At 34.9% G+C, this 19,781-nt stretch overlaps 2 protein-coding genes across 5 annotated transcripts in view; both read right to left on the minus strand.

Annotated features, from left to right (window-relative positions):
* The window catches only part of LOC118682016 (serine protease snake-like), a 255,238-nt gene that overhangs the window by 1,069 nt on the left and 234,388 nt on the right, over window positions 1-19,781 (minus strand). Inside the window, exons 1-4 of one of the 4 annotated variants that reach the window (XM_070111623.1) lie at window positions 1,728-1,823; window positions 1,393-1,608; window positions 242-318; window positions 54-175 (exon numbers count right to left, since the gene is read on the minus strand). In XM_070111623.1, the coding sequence (XP_069967724.1) occupies window positions 54-175; window positions 242-318; window positions 1,393-1,608; window positions 1,728-1,791 (479 nt within the window). In that variant the 5' untranslated portion in view covers window positions 1,792-1,823. Of the gene's footprint in view, window positions 1-53; window positions 176-241; window positions 319-1,392; window positions 1,609-1,727; window positions 1,830-19,781 lie in introns of those variants that run through there. The other 3 variants (XM_070111625.1, XM_070111624.1, XM_070111622.1) reach the window with 3 other exon arrangements.
* LOC138857663 (trypsin-1-like) lies at window positions 2,713-4,993 on the minus strand. Its single transcript, XM_070111130.1, has 8 exons — window positions 4,629-4,993; window positions 4,352-4,567; window positions 4,190-4,266; window positions 3,960-4,084; window positions 3,750-3,902; window positions 3,599-3,693; window positions 3,378-3,538; window positions 2,713-3,312 (listed from the first exon to the last, which is right to left on the minus strand). Exons 1-8 carry the CDS (start codon window positions 4,690-4,692, stop codon window positions 3,130-3,132), a joined length of 1,074 nt encoding a protein of 357 aa, XP_069967231.1. The 5' UTR covers window positions 4,693-4,993; the 3' UTR covers window positions 2,713-3,129.

Genomic DNA, 19,781 nt, shown 5'->3' on the forward strand with positions numbered 1-19,781 from the left:
ATTAGAAAAGGAAGTTAAAAGAAAATTGAAAAAATAAAATTTCTACAGTCTACCTAGAGTGATAGAAACAGTGGGCCGCTGTTAGCAAGTGTCTCCTGCCGATCAAAGTTGCACCACACCTATAAGCTATGCTCTCTGTACCATCCTCTTTGGTGATACGCCAACCCAAGGCAGCCTCTCATTTAAGGAAACAAAATTTTGATAAAATATTTACAAATGAATGTTTTAAAATCGAGCTTACCATAAATGGAAACTCATTTGGTTTAGCCACTACACCAAATGTAACCAATCCATACGGTAAATGAGCGTCTATGCATGCTGTTGGTTTGATTATTAAATTACTATTTCAATTCATAGAAATTTCAAACATATATTAACTCTGTAATTCAATAAAATAATTTAAAAGAATCAAGTACTCTTATAGACCAAATATTTTTAAAATTTCCGTGATATTTTAGTCAACTTAGTTTGATTTATTAAATTTTTTAATTATGTGGCAAACATCTAAGAAATAATTTTTCGAAATTCCGCAAATCAATATTAATATATTTCGATAGTTATTTGTATTCTTTATAAAATATATACCACCCGATCAAATTTGACCCGGACTGACACATGTTAATAGAAACCTTCATTATTGCCTTTACAATTGGTTCTTGAGCTAATACAAGCATGCCAGCGCTTAATATAATTTTCCACCCACGTGGTTTTTTCGGTGTCGGCTAATTTTTGGGGCGCTATTCGCTAGAGTGTTGGAATTCATAGATTTACTACTCATCACCAGTAATGCTGTGATTGATGGTCACCAACTTGTCTCTTTTGCGATCTCTCGTCGACGTCGTTTTTGCAAAAGATTCAGGTCTTTTGGTTTGAGTGCAGCATTGACACACTTTATACCCAAAACATTAACCAATATGTGTAGAGTCGATCCATTAGAGAAGTTGAGACCCTCTGCTATTTCTCTGTTGCCAGCACGATAATTTTCAAGAACTATTTCTTTTACACTTTCGTGAGTTTTTCGTTATTAAGAGAGGTGAAGGGACAACTCGCTGAGACAAATTTTCGATGACTTTACGACATTCATTGAATGCTTTGCGTCACTCAAATATTTGTGTTTGTGATGAAGAAGACTGCCGATAACACTTCTGCAACATTTCAAAGAATTCCGTAGCCGTGATTCCATTGAAAACACACAATTCAATTTGATTTCACGGTAAAACTTGCCTGACAAATTTTTCGCGTCGTAAACTAACAGCGGTGAATATCAAACTTCACACGAACATTAAAAAAGTTCGTGGAAGCAGTTTATATGTACCAATCCGGGTTATATTTGATCAGATGGTAATAAATAAATTAAAAAATATGATATGCAAAACATACATATATACATACATTGATATAGTAAGCGATATTGTTGGGGTCGAGTATTGAATGTGCAACAAATCAGCGTCACATTATTATCAACACAATTACCCTCACAATTGTTTTTCTGACTATCAGTAAGGGTTTGAAATCCCTCAGGTGTGTAATAATATCCTTTAAAGTTTTTCGGTGTGTAACATTCTTGACTATTATAGCATGCGTCGGCTGTCAAAAGAAAGTGAATAACTGTAGATAAAATTATTAAAAAATTGGAAAAGTCTTTTAATAAATACGCTAGTTACTTTATATTATTAAACTTATATATTTATTTTGTTTTATATAAATATGAAAAATAATCCATTTACCCAATATTAACAAATTAATAATGCCAAAAATTATAGCTTTTGAATAATTGCCCAAGCGCAGCATCTTCTCCAACTGACTGACTGCGAGTGAAAACAAAACTTGAATGTGAGAATTTAATGCTGCTGGCAAACATTAAGCTACTAATCGGAAACAATTGCTGTTAAAAAATGTACAGCTAAAAACAAGTGAGTAACGCCTTTAAGCTTCGAAAACGCTTGAGAACAGTTTGCTAACAGGTTTCATACGAAAGAAATGCATTCATAATTATCTTAATTATTATTTTTTTTTTATTGAAATTTTTGTGTGTTGTTTTTCGTAAGAATTATTTGTTTCTCTATACACTGTGTGAAAATTTGTTGTTAGTTTCCAAGGTATACGAGTAAAGATTTCAGGCTGTTGATGTAAATATGTAAAGGTAATGGAAAACGCGCGAGAAGCTTTTTAAATGAAAAATATCTAATTTTATTTATGAAATGATTTCTACTTGAAGAACTAGTAGTTTTTACATATTTTAAACCAGGATATTTAAAATATATATATATAATTTCATTTCTTTTCATCAAATATGCCACGTTTACAAGGCACCGTATAAAATGTTAGATTAAAGCACATTCGACTTCGAAAATCTGCTCCTATTTGCCGGTATAATCGCGGCAACTACTCCTTACTACTTTTTATAAAATCACATTATTGTAACTACATTTCTATGTTTGTGGAGGACATTAAAAATTATTAATTCAATTTGTGGTAAATCATTATCCTGTTCAAACATCCTATTCAAAATAATTAATCCAATACGGCATTTTTGCACAATTGTCTGAAATTTTATGTTTATTTGGACAATTATAATAAAAACAATTGATTTCAAAAAATTTGCTTGTAGATTTTTTTTTAAATTATGAAAAATAAAACAACTATAATTATTTATACGTATGTCGATATGGTCTTTAAAAGGTAGTTGGTTTTGTTGATGTTTTTGAAAAAATTGCAGTTAAGAACTAAATTCATTTGAGTTTAGAAAGGAACTAATGAATTCTCAAGAATATGCTGAAAATTGTATTTTTAGACTATGAATGATATGAAGTATTCAAATCATTGCCAATGCTAAATAACCAAGCCACAACAATATTTATTCCAGAAACATTAATAACCTCCGTTTGTGTTGCCAATGTAGTCAATTTTGAAAAACGTTTCCATATGATCCATAAAACAAAATTTATTGCCAAAATTTCTGTAGCTTGTGCTCATACTTGTATATATCACAATATATTTTCAATCAAATGTAAGTAGAAAAATTATGATATACAAAATTGGGAAAGTGATTTCAATCCATTTCCCTCTTAAGGTTATTTTTTAACTCCGTTTTACCTGCTTGAATTTCTTTATTATATTATGCCTTTTTCATATTGGCACAGTTCGATAGGTAACATTTTCAATCCAATCAATATATTTAGAAATACGCGTATAAACACCAGGCATGCCGGTGCCACAACCGATGCCAAAGGAAGTGATGCCAACAACATAAGACATGGGATTAAGATCTGTCTGTTTGCTAAATTTAATAATTGGTCCACCTGAGTCACCCTGTTGCAGTAATGAAAATTAAATAAATTTAATTTCAAATAAAGAATAATAATTTGTAATCCCACCTGACATGTGTCACGCAATTTCTCATGATCCTTCGCGCATATCTGCGTCGATATAATTCCATCACTCAGCACACCGCTGTCTGGCTCATAGTGTAATTGGCACTCGCTGTTCTCAATTGTTGATAAATTTGTTTTCATCAATAAGGGAGAGGATACGCCAGCTGCTTACGGTTAATATAAAGGGTGAAAAGGTACCACTAATAGAAATTTTTAATACCCACCAAATTGAGTGTTCCCGTAGCCCATGGCTGTAACATTATGTGCGGAGCCCGGATCACCCCAAAGACATGCCGGCTCATCATGAAACGGGTTTCCACTTCCAATAAAATTTTTATCTATTCAATAAATTGTTAAAAAAAAGCATTATCTTACTTAAACAGTGTCCTTAGGCGAATAATTGCAATGTCATTGTATACATTTGGATAATCATAATTGGGATGCTCTATAACTTCTTCGATTTCCAAGTCCCAAGCCTCAGTATCATTCAAAGCGAAGCCACCGGGACGTACTACCACAGGTAGATCACTAATATTTAATTTAATAGTAAATAAAAAGCTCGTTTTTCTTTCATAATTTTCGTACCTCGAATGATAGAGACAATGCGCAGCAGTGATTACATAACCGCGATCGTATATAGTGCCCCCACATTTGTAAACTATAGTCGTTCTTCCAGTAGTTTCGTTCTTAACGCGCCAACCCAAAGCAGCCTGGAAAAAAAAATGTTGTAAAACTTTAAAAAAATGCTCCAAAGATATGATCTCGCATGATCACCACTTTATTACTCCTTCCGCACATACTAGTCTCATACCTACCATAAAAGGAAATTCGTTGTCTTTGACTAGTATGCCATGTATGATAAAACGTCGTAATAAATGATTGTATGTGCATACTGAAAGATATAAAAAAAAATTTAACAGTTCTTTGATATTATCATTCCTCTCTTTTTAATGTAGTTATAGAAAATCGCTCGATACCTTGTTCCGATATTCTTTCCAATTTGACTGTAGCATCGTATCCACAACAACGCAATCGCAATGAACTGTTATGATGACAAAAACCATCGCAAAGCGTTTTGGCCTCATCGGACATGTATCCATAAATCTCATCTTCCACATAGCGTCCGCTGTAGTTGAGTGGCGTTAGGCAATATTGTTCCTGATAGCAGGCATCAGCTGATTGGTAGTAAAAAACTCGAGAAAGAGCAGCGTTCGATTATAATTATGTTAGTAATGTAAAATGAATATGTATTACTATTTATCGCAAGCAATGTAGTAGCGTAGAAAAGTTGATCTTTATAAATTCTTCCCGGCCACATAATTTTATTTGTAGTATTTCAGCGTCAGTTTGACCGGTTCGTGCGAAAGTTATTGCTTGAATGCAAGTTTCTGAGGTTATATACTTTGACTTAGAACACATCTGAGTCAGGAACAGTGGGCTGTTAGGCAGTTATTGATAGATAAAAAGTTTGCAACTCTTTATATTGCAATTGCGCTTCATAGTCTTCTTAGTGTTGGCATTGGAAAATGTATATATTTCAATTCATTGGGGTGAATTCGTTAGATTTCGCAAACTTCACTAAATTCATTTAGACGTTTTCGGACTCAAATGATAGTAATCAATTTTTTGACATATACAATTCCAAACCACGTTTTGTCTCTCTAATTAATTTTAATTGGATGGACGGTAGCCATTATTTGATTTGTGGGGATTCAATTAGCGTAGACCCATTAACATGATATTGAGCCAAAATGTTTAAAATGCTTAGAAAATTTAGAAGTGGATCGGTCTTATGAAATTTCTGTCAATTCTGGCACACTGTTTAGACTGTAATCTTGCTTCGGTCCTACGTAACAGTACGATCTAAGTACGATACTACCATTGCGTGGATTGTGGATTTTAATCTCAACTCAGGTTAATATTATAAAAAAAAGTTTTTTCGAATGACGATCTATCTCGTCTTGATTTCGTCAGGAAATGCGAAAGCTCAATGGTGTTCTTGCATCGCTCAGTTTATTAAAAATATTCAACAGCCAGCGGATATAACTAGCTTCTACGATGACAACTTGAACAGAAGCTCGGCCGAACTTTTTATTAAGATACATTTAGTTTACTGTATTAACAAATTCCACATCCAATTTATAGTTATGTATGTAAATACATTCTACAGTTCTTCAAAGCTTTATGATATGTAATTGTGAATATTGTGGGAATATTGCGATACCGGTTTGGATTTTAAAGCACGTATATAAATATATTAGGCTTATTCAAGCTTTAGTCATTTTCTTTGAAAATCTAACTTTGTTAAGAGTTGAGATTAATTTTATTAATTCATATCGTAATTTTTTTTACTTCCATATAACAAAAAAAAAGTGTTACAACAGTTCTTAGGAGGAAACAATTATTTTAAGTAATAAAACTTATTTTAAACATTTCAAAAGCAAATATAACTTAAAATAAATTTAATTATTATCAGCAGATAACATTTAAAGGAACTGTCAGGAACTTACTTTAAGTTGCAAATAAGTAATTTTGTTGCAAAACCTTTATTTGCTAGTAAGGCAGTGCACCTTTCCGGCATAGATTTCACTAGAGCTTTACAGACTGAATTCGGTATTGAATACCAAACCTCTTGGAGTTTTCCTATAGGTCCTCCCTACTTCGTGGTTCAATGAGTTCCAACTTTGACTTTACAATCTCCCATGCATCACGTACCACGAAAAACATCCCCATATCATGATATTCCCACCTCCGTGCTTGAAAGTTTTTGTGGTGTACCGAGTATTCATTTCAGCATTCTTTGAACATCGAACCCAAATATTTCCATCGCAACCTACCATATTTATTTAGATTCATCCACACAAGGACTTTACTCCACTTTTTAACTTCCCGCTAAGAAAATGGAAAATTTTCTAAAAATCGGGAAGATATTGGTTTCACCCCATTTTGCAAAAATCGAGTTCTCAACAGATCTCGACGTTCTGAGGGTCGAGGAAGCTTCCCCGAACATTTCTACGATGATTTCCGTATGTCTGTATGTATGTGTGGATGTATGTGTGTGTGTGTGGATGTATGTGACCCTCTTATAACTATTAAACTGCTCAACCGATTTGAATAAACTAAACGGCATTCCAAAGGGATGCACTTGAATTTCGTGTAAGTTTGGACCCAATCGGACCAGTAGATTTCGAGAAATCTCAAAAATAAAAATTTTGAAAAATCGTTTTGACCAAACGACTTGACCGATCGACACCAAAAACTAATCAGTTCTAAACCTTGAAGAAACACATCGTTTGCCGCAAACCGGGTCGAAATCGGTTGATTTACTTGCTAGATATCGAAAACGAAAAATTTAGAAGAGCTCAAAAGCAGTGAAAAAAGCGAAATTTGAACGTTAGCGTATGCAAGGAGGCCTTGAGGCCAACCGTTTTCCACATTTTTTGTATTGTCTTCACCGGTCCAATTAATGTGCACTAAAGCAAAAGAAATCCGATTGCTCTGCTCATTTTTGTCATTATTGGAATTTTTATGTAGAATCTTCCGAAGAGATTCTTTTTTACAAGCCGACGCACAACAGCCCGCGAAGAAATTTCGGTATGCAATTCTCTTTGGATAGCTACAGATTATATACTTACGATCCACTAAATAACACCTATAATTGATACATTTATTCCATGATTCTATTTTTTTATCTCGGAAACAAAAGCACACGTTTTTGTTTAATTTGAACATAAGGATAACAGAAAAATATAACAGTAAATGTAACACCATCATGGTGTTTTAAAAGATAAATATTGTAGAAATCGACTACGATAAATAATAAAGCTCGTTGAATATTTCGGAAATATCTACAGGTTGCTGAAAATTGAGCACTGCTCACCAAGAAAGAGCACCAAATTTTTTTTTCTCAAGTTGGTACATTTCTTGTGAGAACACATGCAAAGTTACAAGTCATTTGAATTTTGGGCGTTTTTTCGTCGTATTAGGCTTGGAGACGATCGATCCACGCGAAGGACGACCACAAACCGCAGCCACACAAGCAATCATTGAGCAAGTGCTTAATATTGTTAGTAAAGATCTAAAATTGATTTAGCGTGAAAGTGATAATGCCATAGGCATATTAGACGAACGAGTACTTCATATTTTACATGGAGAATTACATATGAAAAAGCTGTTAAGAAAATTAGTGCCGCACACGTTAACAATTCAACAAAAAATGGATCGAAAACAAGTTTTATAACTACGGATAAGACTTGGACCTACCACCATTATCCTTAATTGAAACAAGAACGTTTACAGTGGACTGAAGCTGGCTGTTCAGCTTTAAAACAGGTGAAGTCACAACGATCAGCAAAGAAGGTTATGGCATCAGTTTTTTGGGACGCTAAAGGAATTTTGTTGATTGATTATCGGTATAAAAGTAAAAAAATCACTCTGAATATTATTGCAGCCTTTTGGATCAGCTGGATAAAAAACTTCGTGAGAAAAGACCTGGTTGGCAGCACAAGAAATCATTTTTCATCAAGACAATGACAAAATTTAAGGAATTAAAGTACGAATTGCTTGAGCATCCGCCGTATTTACCAGATTTGGCTCCTACCGACCAATTTTTCTTTAGAAACCCGAAGCAATTCCTTCATGGAAAGCGTCTTTCGTTGAATAAAGAAGCTATTACAGTCATAGACGGGTATTTTGCAGATCTTCCGGAAAGTCATTATAGGAATGACATCAAATGTTGGAGGATCATTGGAATAAGTATATTGATGTTAGGGGAGATTATATTGAATAATGATATATATTTCGTACCAAAAACTGTATTTTTTATTTCGAACGCAGAAACTTTTCGACCAACCTGTATTTGGTACTATGTTATTGTCAGTAACTGTATAATTTGAAGGTTTGAAATCTGCACTATTCAAAAATGAAATACGCGTTTTAGTGACAAAAACTAAAGTAAATACTCCTTGTTTCGTCCAAAATTATTACCTATTTAAAACCGAAAAATAATGAATTGAGCAACATTTTTCTTCATCAAATTCAAGCGAATTGCTCGAAGTCAGTTCCATTTCGGAGCTTGTTAAGTTTTTAGAGTTGCATGACTTCATCGGCATTTTCCGCCACACTTTTCCCATAAAAAATATCACAAGCCCATTTTCCTTGACAACATCATTATTTACTGAAGTTGTTGCAGCTTGGCAGCGCACAGCAACACTGCTCCACTGACCGAGTGCCATTAGACGAGGCGCATCAATTGCACATACACACTTAGACGTGTCCATACCTAGGCTTATTTGAAGGTGTAAAACGCCTATTTCACTGTAAGCGTGCTTGTGCGCATGTATGTGTGTCCTTGTTGCAAGCAATTGTCGCTGGTGTTGCATATTAATCGCTTGTGTGCTACATAGCTCTCGGCGATTTTTCACTTTTCTCAATTACACGACGCCAAAGTCAAATGCAAATGCAGCGAAAGTGTTTGTTGTCCGCGATCGCGTTGCGGTCACTGTTTCAGTGTGGGTACGATTTTTTTTATTTCTTCACCTTTATTTTTATTTTAACTTATTTTTATCTGTTTTTCTAATGGAAATACGAAAATCGTCGCGTGTTATTGAGGAACACACTTTGGCATATTTATATATGTGTATGTATGTGTGTGTGGTGAATACCTTAGTTGTGAAGTGATTGGCCTGACAATTTTCTTCGACACTTTCGATCTCCATTATTTATCACTACTTTTTGGTGTTTGTTGTGTGCTTTTTCCAAGTATTTTGCCCACTAGCTCAGATTTGTTATACTAATTTTCGCAATCCATCGCTCACATTCCTCACTTTTACTGCATTCAAGAAATTACTAACTACCAGTTGCTGTCCGATGCAAGTTTATGTGTATGTAAATGCGTATATATGGTACATATGTAAAAGTTAATTTTGGAAGCATATGTATGTGTATCTATCCAAAAAGTGAGTAAGTAAGAGCTTAACTCGCATGCAACCGAATATAAATAATATACTCCAGGAAGTGGTAGCAATAGGAAGAGTTTCAAATTTATTCAGTTGACTTAATATTATATACATTCACACATTGTCCCAGATATTACAGCATCATGCACATAACCTGGGGTCATGAAATCCATGCGTTTAATCCGGAGTGATAAAACGACAACAACATTTTCACGTATTTTAGTACAATTCTCTATTATCGGCTTCAAAATACTCAAGTGGGAGGGTCTTCAGAACCTTCAATGCTTTAACGGATTGATAGCTCGTTGCCCGAAGCGTATTTTTTAGTTTCAAAAACAAAAAAAGTCCATCACACGGTAATCAAAGGAATAGCATCACTTTAATTTTTGACCGACTTTGACCTGGTTTTTTCGGGTTCGGCTCATTTTTGAAGCGCCATTCCTTAGAGTGTTGAACAATATCGATGTCATGTTCATAAATCCAGCGCTCGTCACCAGTAATGATGTAAGGTCCTCAGCTACGCTGCCAAGCATCTCTTTCGCGACGTCGTTTTTGCAAAGGATTGGGACTGTTTAAACTAAAGGAAGAATCTTTGAATTCTTACCGTTGGCGGGGGAATAATACAGATTTTTATTCTAATTTTATTATATATTGGCTTATCCTTATATACTATTTAGAAATCTTACTTATCTAATTAAATATACATGTATGTGTGTATGTTTGTATGTATTGTCACACGACATAAGGTTGTTTTTATACCCTGAATACGGTATATTAAGCTTGCCACGAGGCTTGTAACACACAGACGGAAACGGGGGGGATCCAATAATATATATACATAAATGATCAGCATGATGAGTTGCTCATTTGTCGGAATGGCTAGCATCGGACCACTTTAGCATAAAGCTGCCATACAAACTGAATAATCGGAATGAAGCGCTTTTATGGGATACTTTTTTATTTGACGTAATATATTTCGAAATTTTCCATAAATTACTTCCTAAGGCAACTAAGTAATCTCCAAAGAAATTGTTCAGATCAGATTACTATTGCATATAGCTACCATACCAATTGAACGATCGGAATCAAGTGTATGAAAAACTCTTTCGTTTGATGAGGTATCTTCGCAAAATTTGGCATCGATTATTATTTAAGACAATAGTGCAATCTTCGAAGAAATTGTAAAGAATGGATGACTATAGCTGATATAGAGATTAACTGAACTATCGAAATGGAGTGCTTGCATGGAAAAGTTTTTTATTTGACGAGGTATCTTCACCAAATTAGATCGAAATAAAGCTCTTGTAAGAAACCTTTGTATTTGTGAAAGGTATTAAAGCTTCAGTGCAACCGAAGTTAACGTTTTTTCTTTTTAATTTTGCCACTCAATACATGTGTGCGTGTGTTCCAATGCAATCTATTTCATGTGATAAGTGATATGGGTTTCTTTTCAAATATATTTTTGTGTTTATAAACTTGCTAATTTTATTTTAAACTACTTAACTTCTGAGCACTAAGTACCATCTACTTAGAAATGCAAATCCTTTGAAAATCATTTTAGTATGATCCCTCTTACTGACCCATTTAAAGTAAGAAACACCAAAGAAATAACAGCACCATATCAGCATTAAGCAATTTAGCAATCATTAATGTCGCATGGCCATAAAAAATATTATGTGATCACTATAATAAAGAGATTAACATAAATTCACGAATCTATTTGAGCACAATAAAAATATCATATATTGCTCGATCGCACAAAACTTGTCATATATATGAGTAACCAGCAACCACGAGACTTAAAGTAGTTTTACACCCAGTCTGTAAGGAAAAAATAGAATCGTGTACCAAAATCTAGATAATTCCGGAATTGGAAAGCTTAAAGTTGTTGCGTAAGAGAAACAAATTTAGGCAGTTTAATTCATTGGAAGAGAGTGTGGATATGTTTTTAAAGTGGTATAAACAATTTACAAGTATATTCTTTGCTTACTTGATTATGCGAGCTGCTTATCCGATTTATCAGTCTCTAAGTATTGGTGGAATGATGTCAACTATTGAATCTATTAAAAATATGGTTTATTATATCATCTATTGTTAATATATATATGTATCAAACTTTTTAGTTGTTTAATTTGGTACTTGGTTTGTAAAAGAACTCGTAGCAACATGTTGCAAGAGTTTAAAAAAAATCTGTTAGAACTCGCAAAATTAAACCAAATCAAATCATTTTCAACAATGAGGTTAATTTTGCGATCTATTAAAGCCAAATATTGAACACTTCTGTGTTTTATTAGAAATAAAATATGTATACCTCTAAAAACCACCCTATATTTTTTCAACCCGAAGTTGCTGTTTAAAATAACGGTTTATTGCACAAAGTGTCAATACTCCAACTTAACCATTTAAGCTCGAGTGGCACCTTTTCTGGGCTGAAATAGTCCAATTTACCGTATGTACATATATATGTCAATGTGTTTGTATGTAAATCGGTAATGCTGATAAGCGAACTACAATTGCCAGTACAAGCCAACAAAATGTGTATAACTCTGTTCGCGTGTAACTCCGTGGCACCTTGACTACAGCGTGGTGTTGGTGGCGTCTGTCGCCGTTGAAAGATTTAAGACAGCACCTTACTTGTGGGCAACACCAAAACGTTGTACTCTCCATTGTGGCACATAATTGGAGTTTCACTTTTCACCTGCGAACGCCACGCACTGCTTCGCGGATGTGGCAACCATCACATGATTGTGAATGCAACGGTGTATGCTGCATGCTTTAGCAAAGTTTGCTGCCAAATTACCGAAACATTAATTATCGTTAATAAATGTTTAAACTTATTTATTGGCTCTAAATCATTGTTTAACGTGTCTTAAACATGCACTCCACTACACTTTGCCACTTCCAAGCCACTTCCAGGCGAACAACTGCATTTGAACTGTGCTGCCATGTAACTGCCACCGCAGCAGTATACTCCAACCTTGTTTGTGGGCGAGTATGTGTGTAATGAATGCGTCGGTGGCTTTGCTTGCCTTTTGGCGATAACCGTTTTGTCTGCGCAACAGGTTTCTTCCAATTTATCTGCGATTATTAAATGCGTTTAGTAGTTTGCGTTGTTGTTGTTGTTATTGCTGTCGCTTCTTCCTCTTTCAACATTAATTTCAGTTTTAAATGCTTATCGACATGCGCTATACATTTTGTTGGTAAAAGTGTGTGCAAAAATCGATTGGATTCGGGTTAATGTGGAAACGATTGTAAAATAGCGTCAGCTACTTGTTGCACAGACAGCTGCGTTGAGGCAGTGATTTTAGAAATTACATTCTTTAAAACATAAAGAAAATTATTCCTCAGAATACTTGAGAAGTGTTCCCAAATCGATAATTGAGGCCCCTGTATTTATGTTGTTGAGATGCCAGCAATTTCAGAAGATGAATGGTATTCTTCAAATGTCCAAAACAATGGACTTCTTACTTGACGATAACTTTTGAACGAAATAAATTTTACGCATCACTTATCTGTAAGCTGGTACAATTTTAATGCAAGATACTAGATCTCCAAAACTATTATCTGTAGCTTTACTTTGGGAAACTAATAATTTGTCTATTGCTTTTAATAAATTGCGTCTGTTATTCGATTGAAGTGATTCTCTGAGCATGTGCCTTTCTTCCTTCATATTATAGAGAAGGGGTTTTCAGGTTCATTTTCGATTAATTGAGACTGCTCAGGCAAAACTTAATTTCACTATTCACTGTTGGATTCATAGAACACTTATTCCGTAGTTTTCCTGGACTATATGCACTAATACACGAAGTTTCCTGGTAAATTACCACTGAGTGCTATTTGGACTGAGTACGTCAGTCATATAGAAGTGTTTGGAAGAAGTGTCATGCGATGGCAATGGTAATATATTGTAAGTTCGCATTATGGTCAGTATAATGTTAGGTGCAGAAACTGAGATGTTAGAGAGAAAGATTCTTCAAGAAATTATACATTGGAATAGGGCGCTATATAAAACTTACGACAAACCTTATGATAAAAAGCTCATGGAACTAAAATCCTGCCGTTATGTTGGTTATAGCATCTAATTCGTATGTATGACTCAGGTTTGGAAAAGTCAAGTGGACGAATGGAAGCTAAGATTTGTTGTTTTACACTTGGTCCCTTGGAAGAAGAGTTCTATTGTTGTAGAAAAAATAATCTTATTTGTATAGATGTTCATGTCTCCATAAACAAATTGTCCATCTTTCGCTAGAAATTCGCACCACATTTCCATATGTTGTTGGAGGGTACCAAAGCTGAAACAGAGTACCAAAGCTGAATAAAATGAAGTTGCAGTCATATGCTGCCGGTTAGAGTTGCTGCCTTCAACCAACTTCCTTGTTAAAATCTCGTTACACGGGTATGTTGGTAGATTGTAGGCAATTGTTGCTTTCGTTTGAAATGATAATGAAAGAAGTGAAATGGAGCCATGTTAACAGGAGGTAGAGGGGAACCTATGTAATAACAGTATCAGAATATGGTAAAATGTTGTCGCGAAACAGTGGGATCAAGATATCCATGTGGGGAACTTTTAGAACGAAAATTCACTTTAGGAGATCGATATATGTATACCTAAATACACCAGTTAAATAGTTAGAGCAGAATTTAAGTGTTCTCTGGTTTACTGAACATTATTGAGTATCTTCAAGTAGTTTCACGTTACATTCCAAAATGTACAGGTGAGAAAGGGATGTTAGAAACCTCTTATTGGTGAAATCCGCTCATACAAGGAAAGGTGGAATTGAAGTTCTTATCGGTCGCTTCTGCAAGAACTGGTGCAACCAAAATAAGAAGAAACCGCTCACAAAGAGAAAATGACAAATACAACCGTCATCGGCCCAATTGAGATGATAAAGATTACGAAGTCTTAAATATATATATTGTTTTAGTTTGAAGAATTCGGACGGACAGACAGACAGACAAATGCGCGTGGACGCTTAGCAGTGAGTCAAGTCAATATGGTTTGTGGAGTAATAGCAACGGGTCTCAGGTACATTGCCATACTTTTAATTGATGTGTCCATTACTTCAGCTGCTGACCAAATAAACACACACATAAACAAATATATCACACAATTGATGTTTCCGCTGTTGCTGTTCGCTGTTGTCGCTTCTTGACTACGCTTTTATGGGTTTGTAGTGCCTTCATATTGTTATCGTTGTTGCTTTGTTACATGACAACCAAGCGGCGCGTTTTTGAGCGTTTATTGCCTTGTCAGTTACTACAAGCGTTATGCACAGTGTTCTCTGTTGTTGTTGTTGTCGTTGTTTTTGTCTTGGTTGGTAGCAACAGTCCAGCTGGTGCTTTCTTTCATCTGTCACTTTGTGATGTGCGATCTACGAACTTTCATTCTCGTTTGTTTCATGTCCACAAATTGCATTTTTTTCATTTGCTCATTGTTGTTGGCACGGTACTTTTGTGCAACCGATCGTCCGATCGTCCGACCGTTGGTCTGTGCTCGTAACGCACTACAACTTTCGTTTTTATTTAAACAGATTCACTTGTCAGCGGTGGCGGCACTGACAGTTGGCGGCATTGCAATTGACATTGCCATAACAACAACAACAGTAAATGCAACAACACCATTAGTAGTAACAATACATAGTAGCAACAAGCCGTTAGTGAGCTTAGCCACCAGCCAACTTTACGTCCAGCCAACAGCCAACTAAACCAATCAAAACCAAACGGCAACAACAACGAACAGCAACAACCAATGGCAGCGAAAAAGAAGGCTATCATAGCCGCATATCTGTAATAGCGGCCATAGAATTGCATTTTATTGCATGCGTTTTGTATTAAGATTTTACATTGTTTGGTGTCATCTCGCGTCTGCGGTTCGCTCGCAGCAGCTGCCACTTCATTGATATTCCAATGTAAACTTGACTCATTTATTCGTGCAAATACGAGGCACATTCAATAAATGCATATGCAGTGAATATGTTAAAGCATAAATTTTTTGGTGTTTGGAGAAGAAGATATGATGATTGAGACCGTTAAGGGTATCGAAAATAAATTTTATGCCAGATTTCTCAAGTAAATACATAATATTCATAAATGCTATGAAAGCTCAGGGCAACCGTATTAATGTAAAGATGTAAGTTCCATCTTAATTTTTTCTACAAGCAAATGAAGGATTGAAAAACCAAATTTTTATTCTTTACGCAAAAGATATTTTAAAAATCTTCTTTTGCTTACCTTTCCACACTCAAACCTTCAGGACACAAAAACTATTTGTACAAATTATAAAATATGGTAAAAACTATTATATCCAAAATAAATGTGTTATTAATTTAACATGTTTGGTTATCCGAGTAGTAACCCCAATAAGACATAAATCATGATGATGCTTAATTGAAAGCTTTGATCAATTTTTTTATGATGAAACTTCTACGGTGAAGTATTTTTTCTTGAGTTTCGCTCGCTCAAAAAACATATCTTCGACCGGAGTTTCGAGGCTCAATGAAAATGTCAACAGATTATTGGTTTTTGATAGTCAATCATCAGTGATAATAGAATATTTACTGCAACTCATAAAAGGAGCAACTAGGCAGAGGGTGAAATCTGGTCGAAGTTTCATAACATATTTGATTAAAATACTTACTGGAAGTGCAATGTTCATCCAAAGCATTACATAAAAATATTTGGCTTAAAATTAGTTTGTAGTCAGATAAAATTTTAGATCGATGGATACTTTAATGAGTTATGTATAAAGAGATATTTGGTGTGTGTTGGGCTGAAACTGCCGCTTTTGCGACATGGAGCGGAAAACTTCTGATCACCTGATTCTAGATTGCAGTCTGTAGATGCAGGTCGAGGTCTCTGAATCTATATATCTCAATAGGGATCACACTGCCTCAATAACGCCCAGCAGGATCCTGGAATTTATCAGAGACTTAGGTCGCAGTACTTTCCTAAATCTACTTCTATCTATTTGGGGCTCAAATCGGTTCATGTTGACTATATTGTCTCAAATTGTGTTTTAAATTCGAAAAGTTAACATTCACTAGATTTTGGCTCATTGAGGTCGTCACTTATAGAAGATAGATTCTATATAAGTCATGTACTTATTGGGGCTCATGGCCTCTCGACTAGACAATAGGTGCATGGGTTTCGGTCAGGAATTTTTGTCCAAGTAACATAAAGACGCAATTTCATCCATGAAATTTTTATTTTTCTTCTTGACATTTCTTAAGTTTGTTTAGAAAGTAGTTCACGTTAAAAAAGCTAATTTCATTTTTAAAACGTGTTTGTCCCAACTCAGCAATTGTGATGTGCGACTTGACTACTTCAACTAACGAACGAGTGCTGAATTTTATGAGGTAATCTTTCATGTCAAAAGTGTAATCGGAGGTTTGACAATGTCTGTTGAAATTTTCGTTGCGGCACGCGGTTCACATGGTGCAATCAAAATAAACTGGAAGAATTGCCACTTTTACAAATATGGTTGATATCGACCGCATCGTGTTTTCTGACGCAATTTCTACATATTTATCGAATGGGACTTGTATATGTCAATTAAATTGCATATAACTGTAAAGTAGGAGTACATCAGTCTATGAAATGTTTTCATCCAAGTTGACAGCCATTTGTTTTTTTATACATTTTTATATATATTTCTTCTTCAACACTACTTGTAACTCATTGTATTTGTATGTGTATTTGCATTTTATACTCTTTCATAAACTTAGCGGTTTGTTGTCGTTTGATATATTTTTATGCATGTGTGTTTATGTGTCTTTTTATGTACGTTTATGTTGCCTGTTTATGTTTTCATTTAAATGACATTTCTTCTAGTCGTTGACAAATACTGGTTGTCCGTCTGTCATGTCACTTCAATCTAATGCATATGTCAATTACTTCATTACGCTTACAAGCGCAACTGCTCCTCACCAAGTTAAGTTGTATGTGCCATAGTTTGGTGAAAAGTCGTTTTATATGCGGTGTGAATGTTGTTGTTGCACAAAAAGGTGTTGGATGCGTTGTCTTCACTCGGAGTCTATATAATTAAACGGACTTATTCAAAAGCGGCACTGCGTGTTTAAGGAATTCTCGCGCTCTATTTGGAGATATTTTTAATTTGTGTTTAAGTCTTTATAAAAAGTTCTAAACAAGCGCGTCGGCTTGCATAAAATTATAAACATTTGTAAGCATTGGTTAATTGGAAAGGAGTGTCTTAAATAAATTAAGAGTGTATCAACAACTCACTTCAGTGGTAAAATTTATGTAGTGATTTCGAATAAGTTAAAAGTTTTATTCAAATAATCGAAAATACTCGATAACTTAAGGTTAATATAATCATGATTTGGGTGTACCTTGCTAAGTTCACCCTGTTTATGTTTCAAGATAACCTTCGGCTCATCGGCTTTGTAACCGAATTTATACGCCTTCAGATGTCCTTAGACCCAAGAACCCGTTATCTTTTAAGTCACACACGACCTTACATATCTTGAAGTATACAATTTTCATTTGTTTCAATGAAGTTATTTAGTCGTTTTTTTCTCACTGTGAACTGATTCGAAATGCGTAACAGGTGTGAGTCATTCTTAACTGAAGAAATATGGCATTTTTGTAGATAGAATCGTTATTTAAAAAAAATACTCTACCATATTGCAAACTCTGATTTCTTCTAACCGTCAGCTATGTTTTACCGTCTTTAATACTTCTTGGCGAACATTAACTACGCTACTCTCTCTCTCTCTTTTCTGTGATTTTTTCACATTCAAGTATTAGGTTTAATCAATTAGAATACACCAAAACAAGCGTCTGACGAACCTCAGAAGATGAAAACTCTATTTAGGGTATTACTGGGTCTGAATGTTTTCACATGAAGTTCGCAGTTACTATTTCTTAATATTTACCCTTTGAGGATAATAAAATGTGGAACAAAATGAGTTAACATATTTGTCGAGTTACAGTATATGAAACCTAAAAACAATTCTCTCTTTAAGAGTCTAGTGTAGAAGAAAACGTATAACGTTCATATATTGAAAGTTTAAGGATATGTCTATGAGAAGATTTTTGAAAATTTTAATTATTTTCGGAGATATAGATATTTGCTGACCGGCCTCCAAACTGATTCGGCAGTTCTTATCGAACAAAAGACTTTACACGAAACTTTAAAAGAGTTTTTCTCACACCAGACTTTTTCAATACGAGACATCATTGGAGATGAATAATCGCTTTTTTTCATGTGAAAATTTTTTGAGACCTCCCACTTCATCAAATCTTCATCATCGAAATTGATAGTGACCGGGTCGGATGTCTTCGACTCACTGCAGCAAATTTGAAAAATATTTTCACAAAATACATCACCTATTCGAAGATGGCTCTAAATTGATAGATAACTGGACGGAGAAGCTAATCAAACATTTCAAAAATAAGGTGTTGGTCAACTATATAATATAAATTAAGTTATATATAATACCCTTTATATATATGTACATCTCCCAATAAGGATCATGTGATTTTGGTATATCGTGTTTGTTCAGTTTGCCGTTTCATCATGTAAGACCTGCCTGATAGTGTGTCACCTTCTCGTCAAAGAAAAGCCCATAATGAAGGAAATATCGCTGCCGTTTAATCCAATCCGATTTAGTTGGTTCAACGTTGTTCTGCACAGTTGCGTCTCTCCCCGAGGAGAAACATTCATTCATATAAGATTGTATTGATACAAGAGCTGATGCCGACAGAGCATTTGAAGCGCTGTGTCTTTGCCGATTGGGCGCTGGATATTATGGAAACCAACGACGATTTTCATCGAAAAATCATCTTCTTAGGTGAAGCCCATTTCTGGCTTAATGGTGAGTCAAATCTTCGAGGCAGAAAATGCCGTTACCATCAACAGTGAGCGTTATAATACGACGTTGATCGACTTTTTCAGGGTTTTCCCAGAATTTCATGAAATGGACGCGGACGATCTGTACCATATTTCTAACCAGACGGTGCACCCCCTTATATTTCACGTCTATACATGGACACAAGGGTGCAAAGTTTGGCGACTCGTTAATTTCAAAAAATGTACCAGTCAAATTGCCGCCAAGATCTTGCGATTTAACGCCTCAAGATTATTTTCTCTGGGGGTATGGTTTACACCAATCAATCAGCAGCGCTCCTGGAGCTCAAAGGCAATATTCAGCACACTATAGCCGAAATTTGGTATAAACGGCTGGAGATATTCAAATTGTGGAAATCATAAATGGGATAAAATTATCTGCATGGAAAAAAAATAGAACCCATTTTAATCTGTTTTGAGTGTTATATTTAGTTTTAACATCACGTCATTCTTGTTGGTAGGCCCTTTACATGACATTACGTTCGGTCCTGAAATTTTTTTCTAATACCTAAGAAAAATATTGAAAATTTTGTCAAATGTACCAAATGGTCTCAATATAAACTTTCCTTTGTTATTTTAGCT

This window comes from Bactrocera oleae, chromosome 6 (assembly GCF_042242935.1).
Source record: "Bactrocera oleae isolate idBacOlea1 chromosome 6, idBacOlea1, whole genome shotgun sequence".
In the NCBI taxonomy this organism is placed as follows: domain Eukaryota; kingdom Metazoa; phylum Arthropoda; class Insecta; order Diptera; family Tephritidae; genus Bactrocera; species Bactrocera oleae.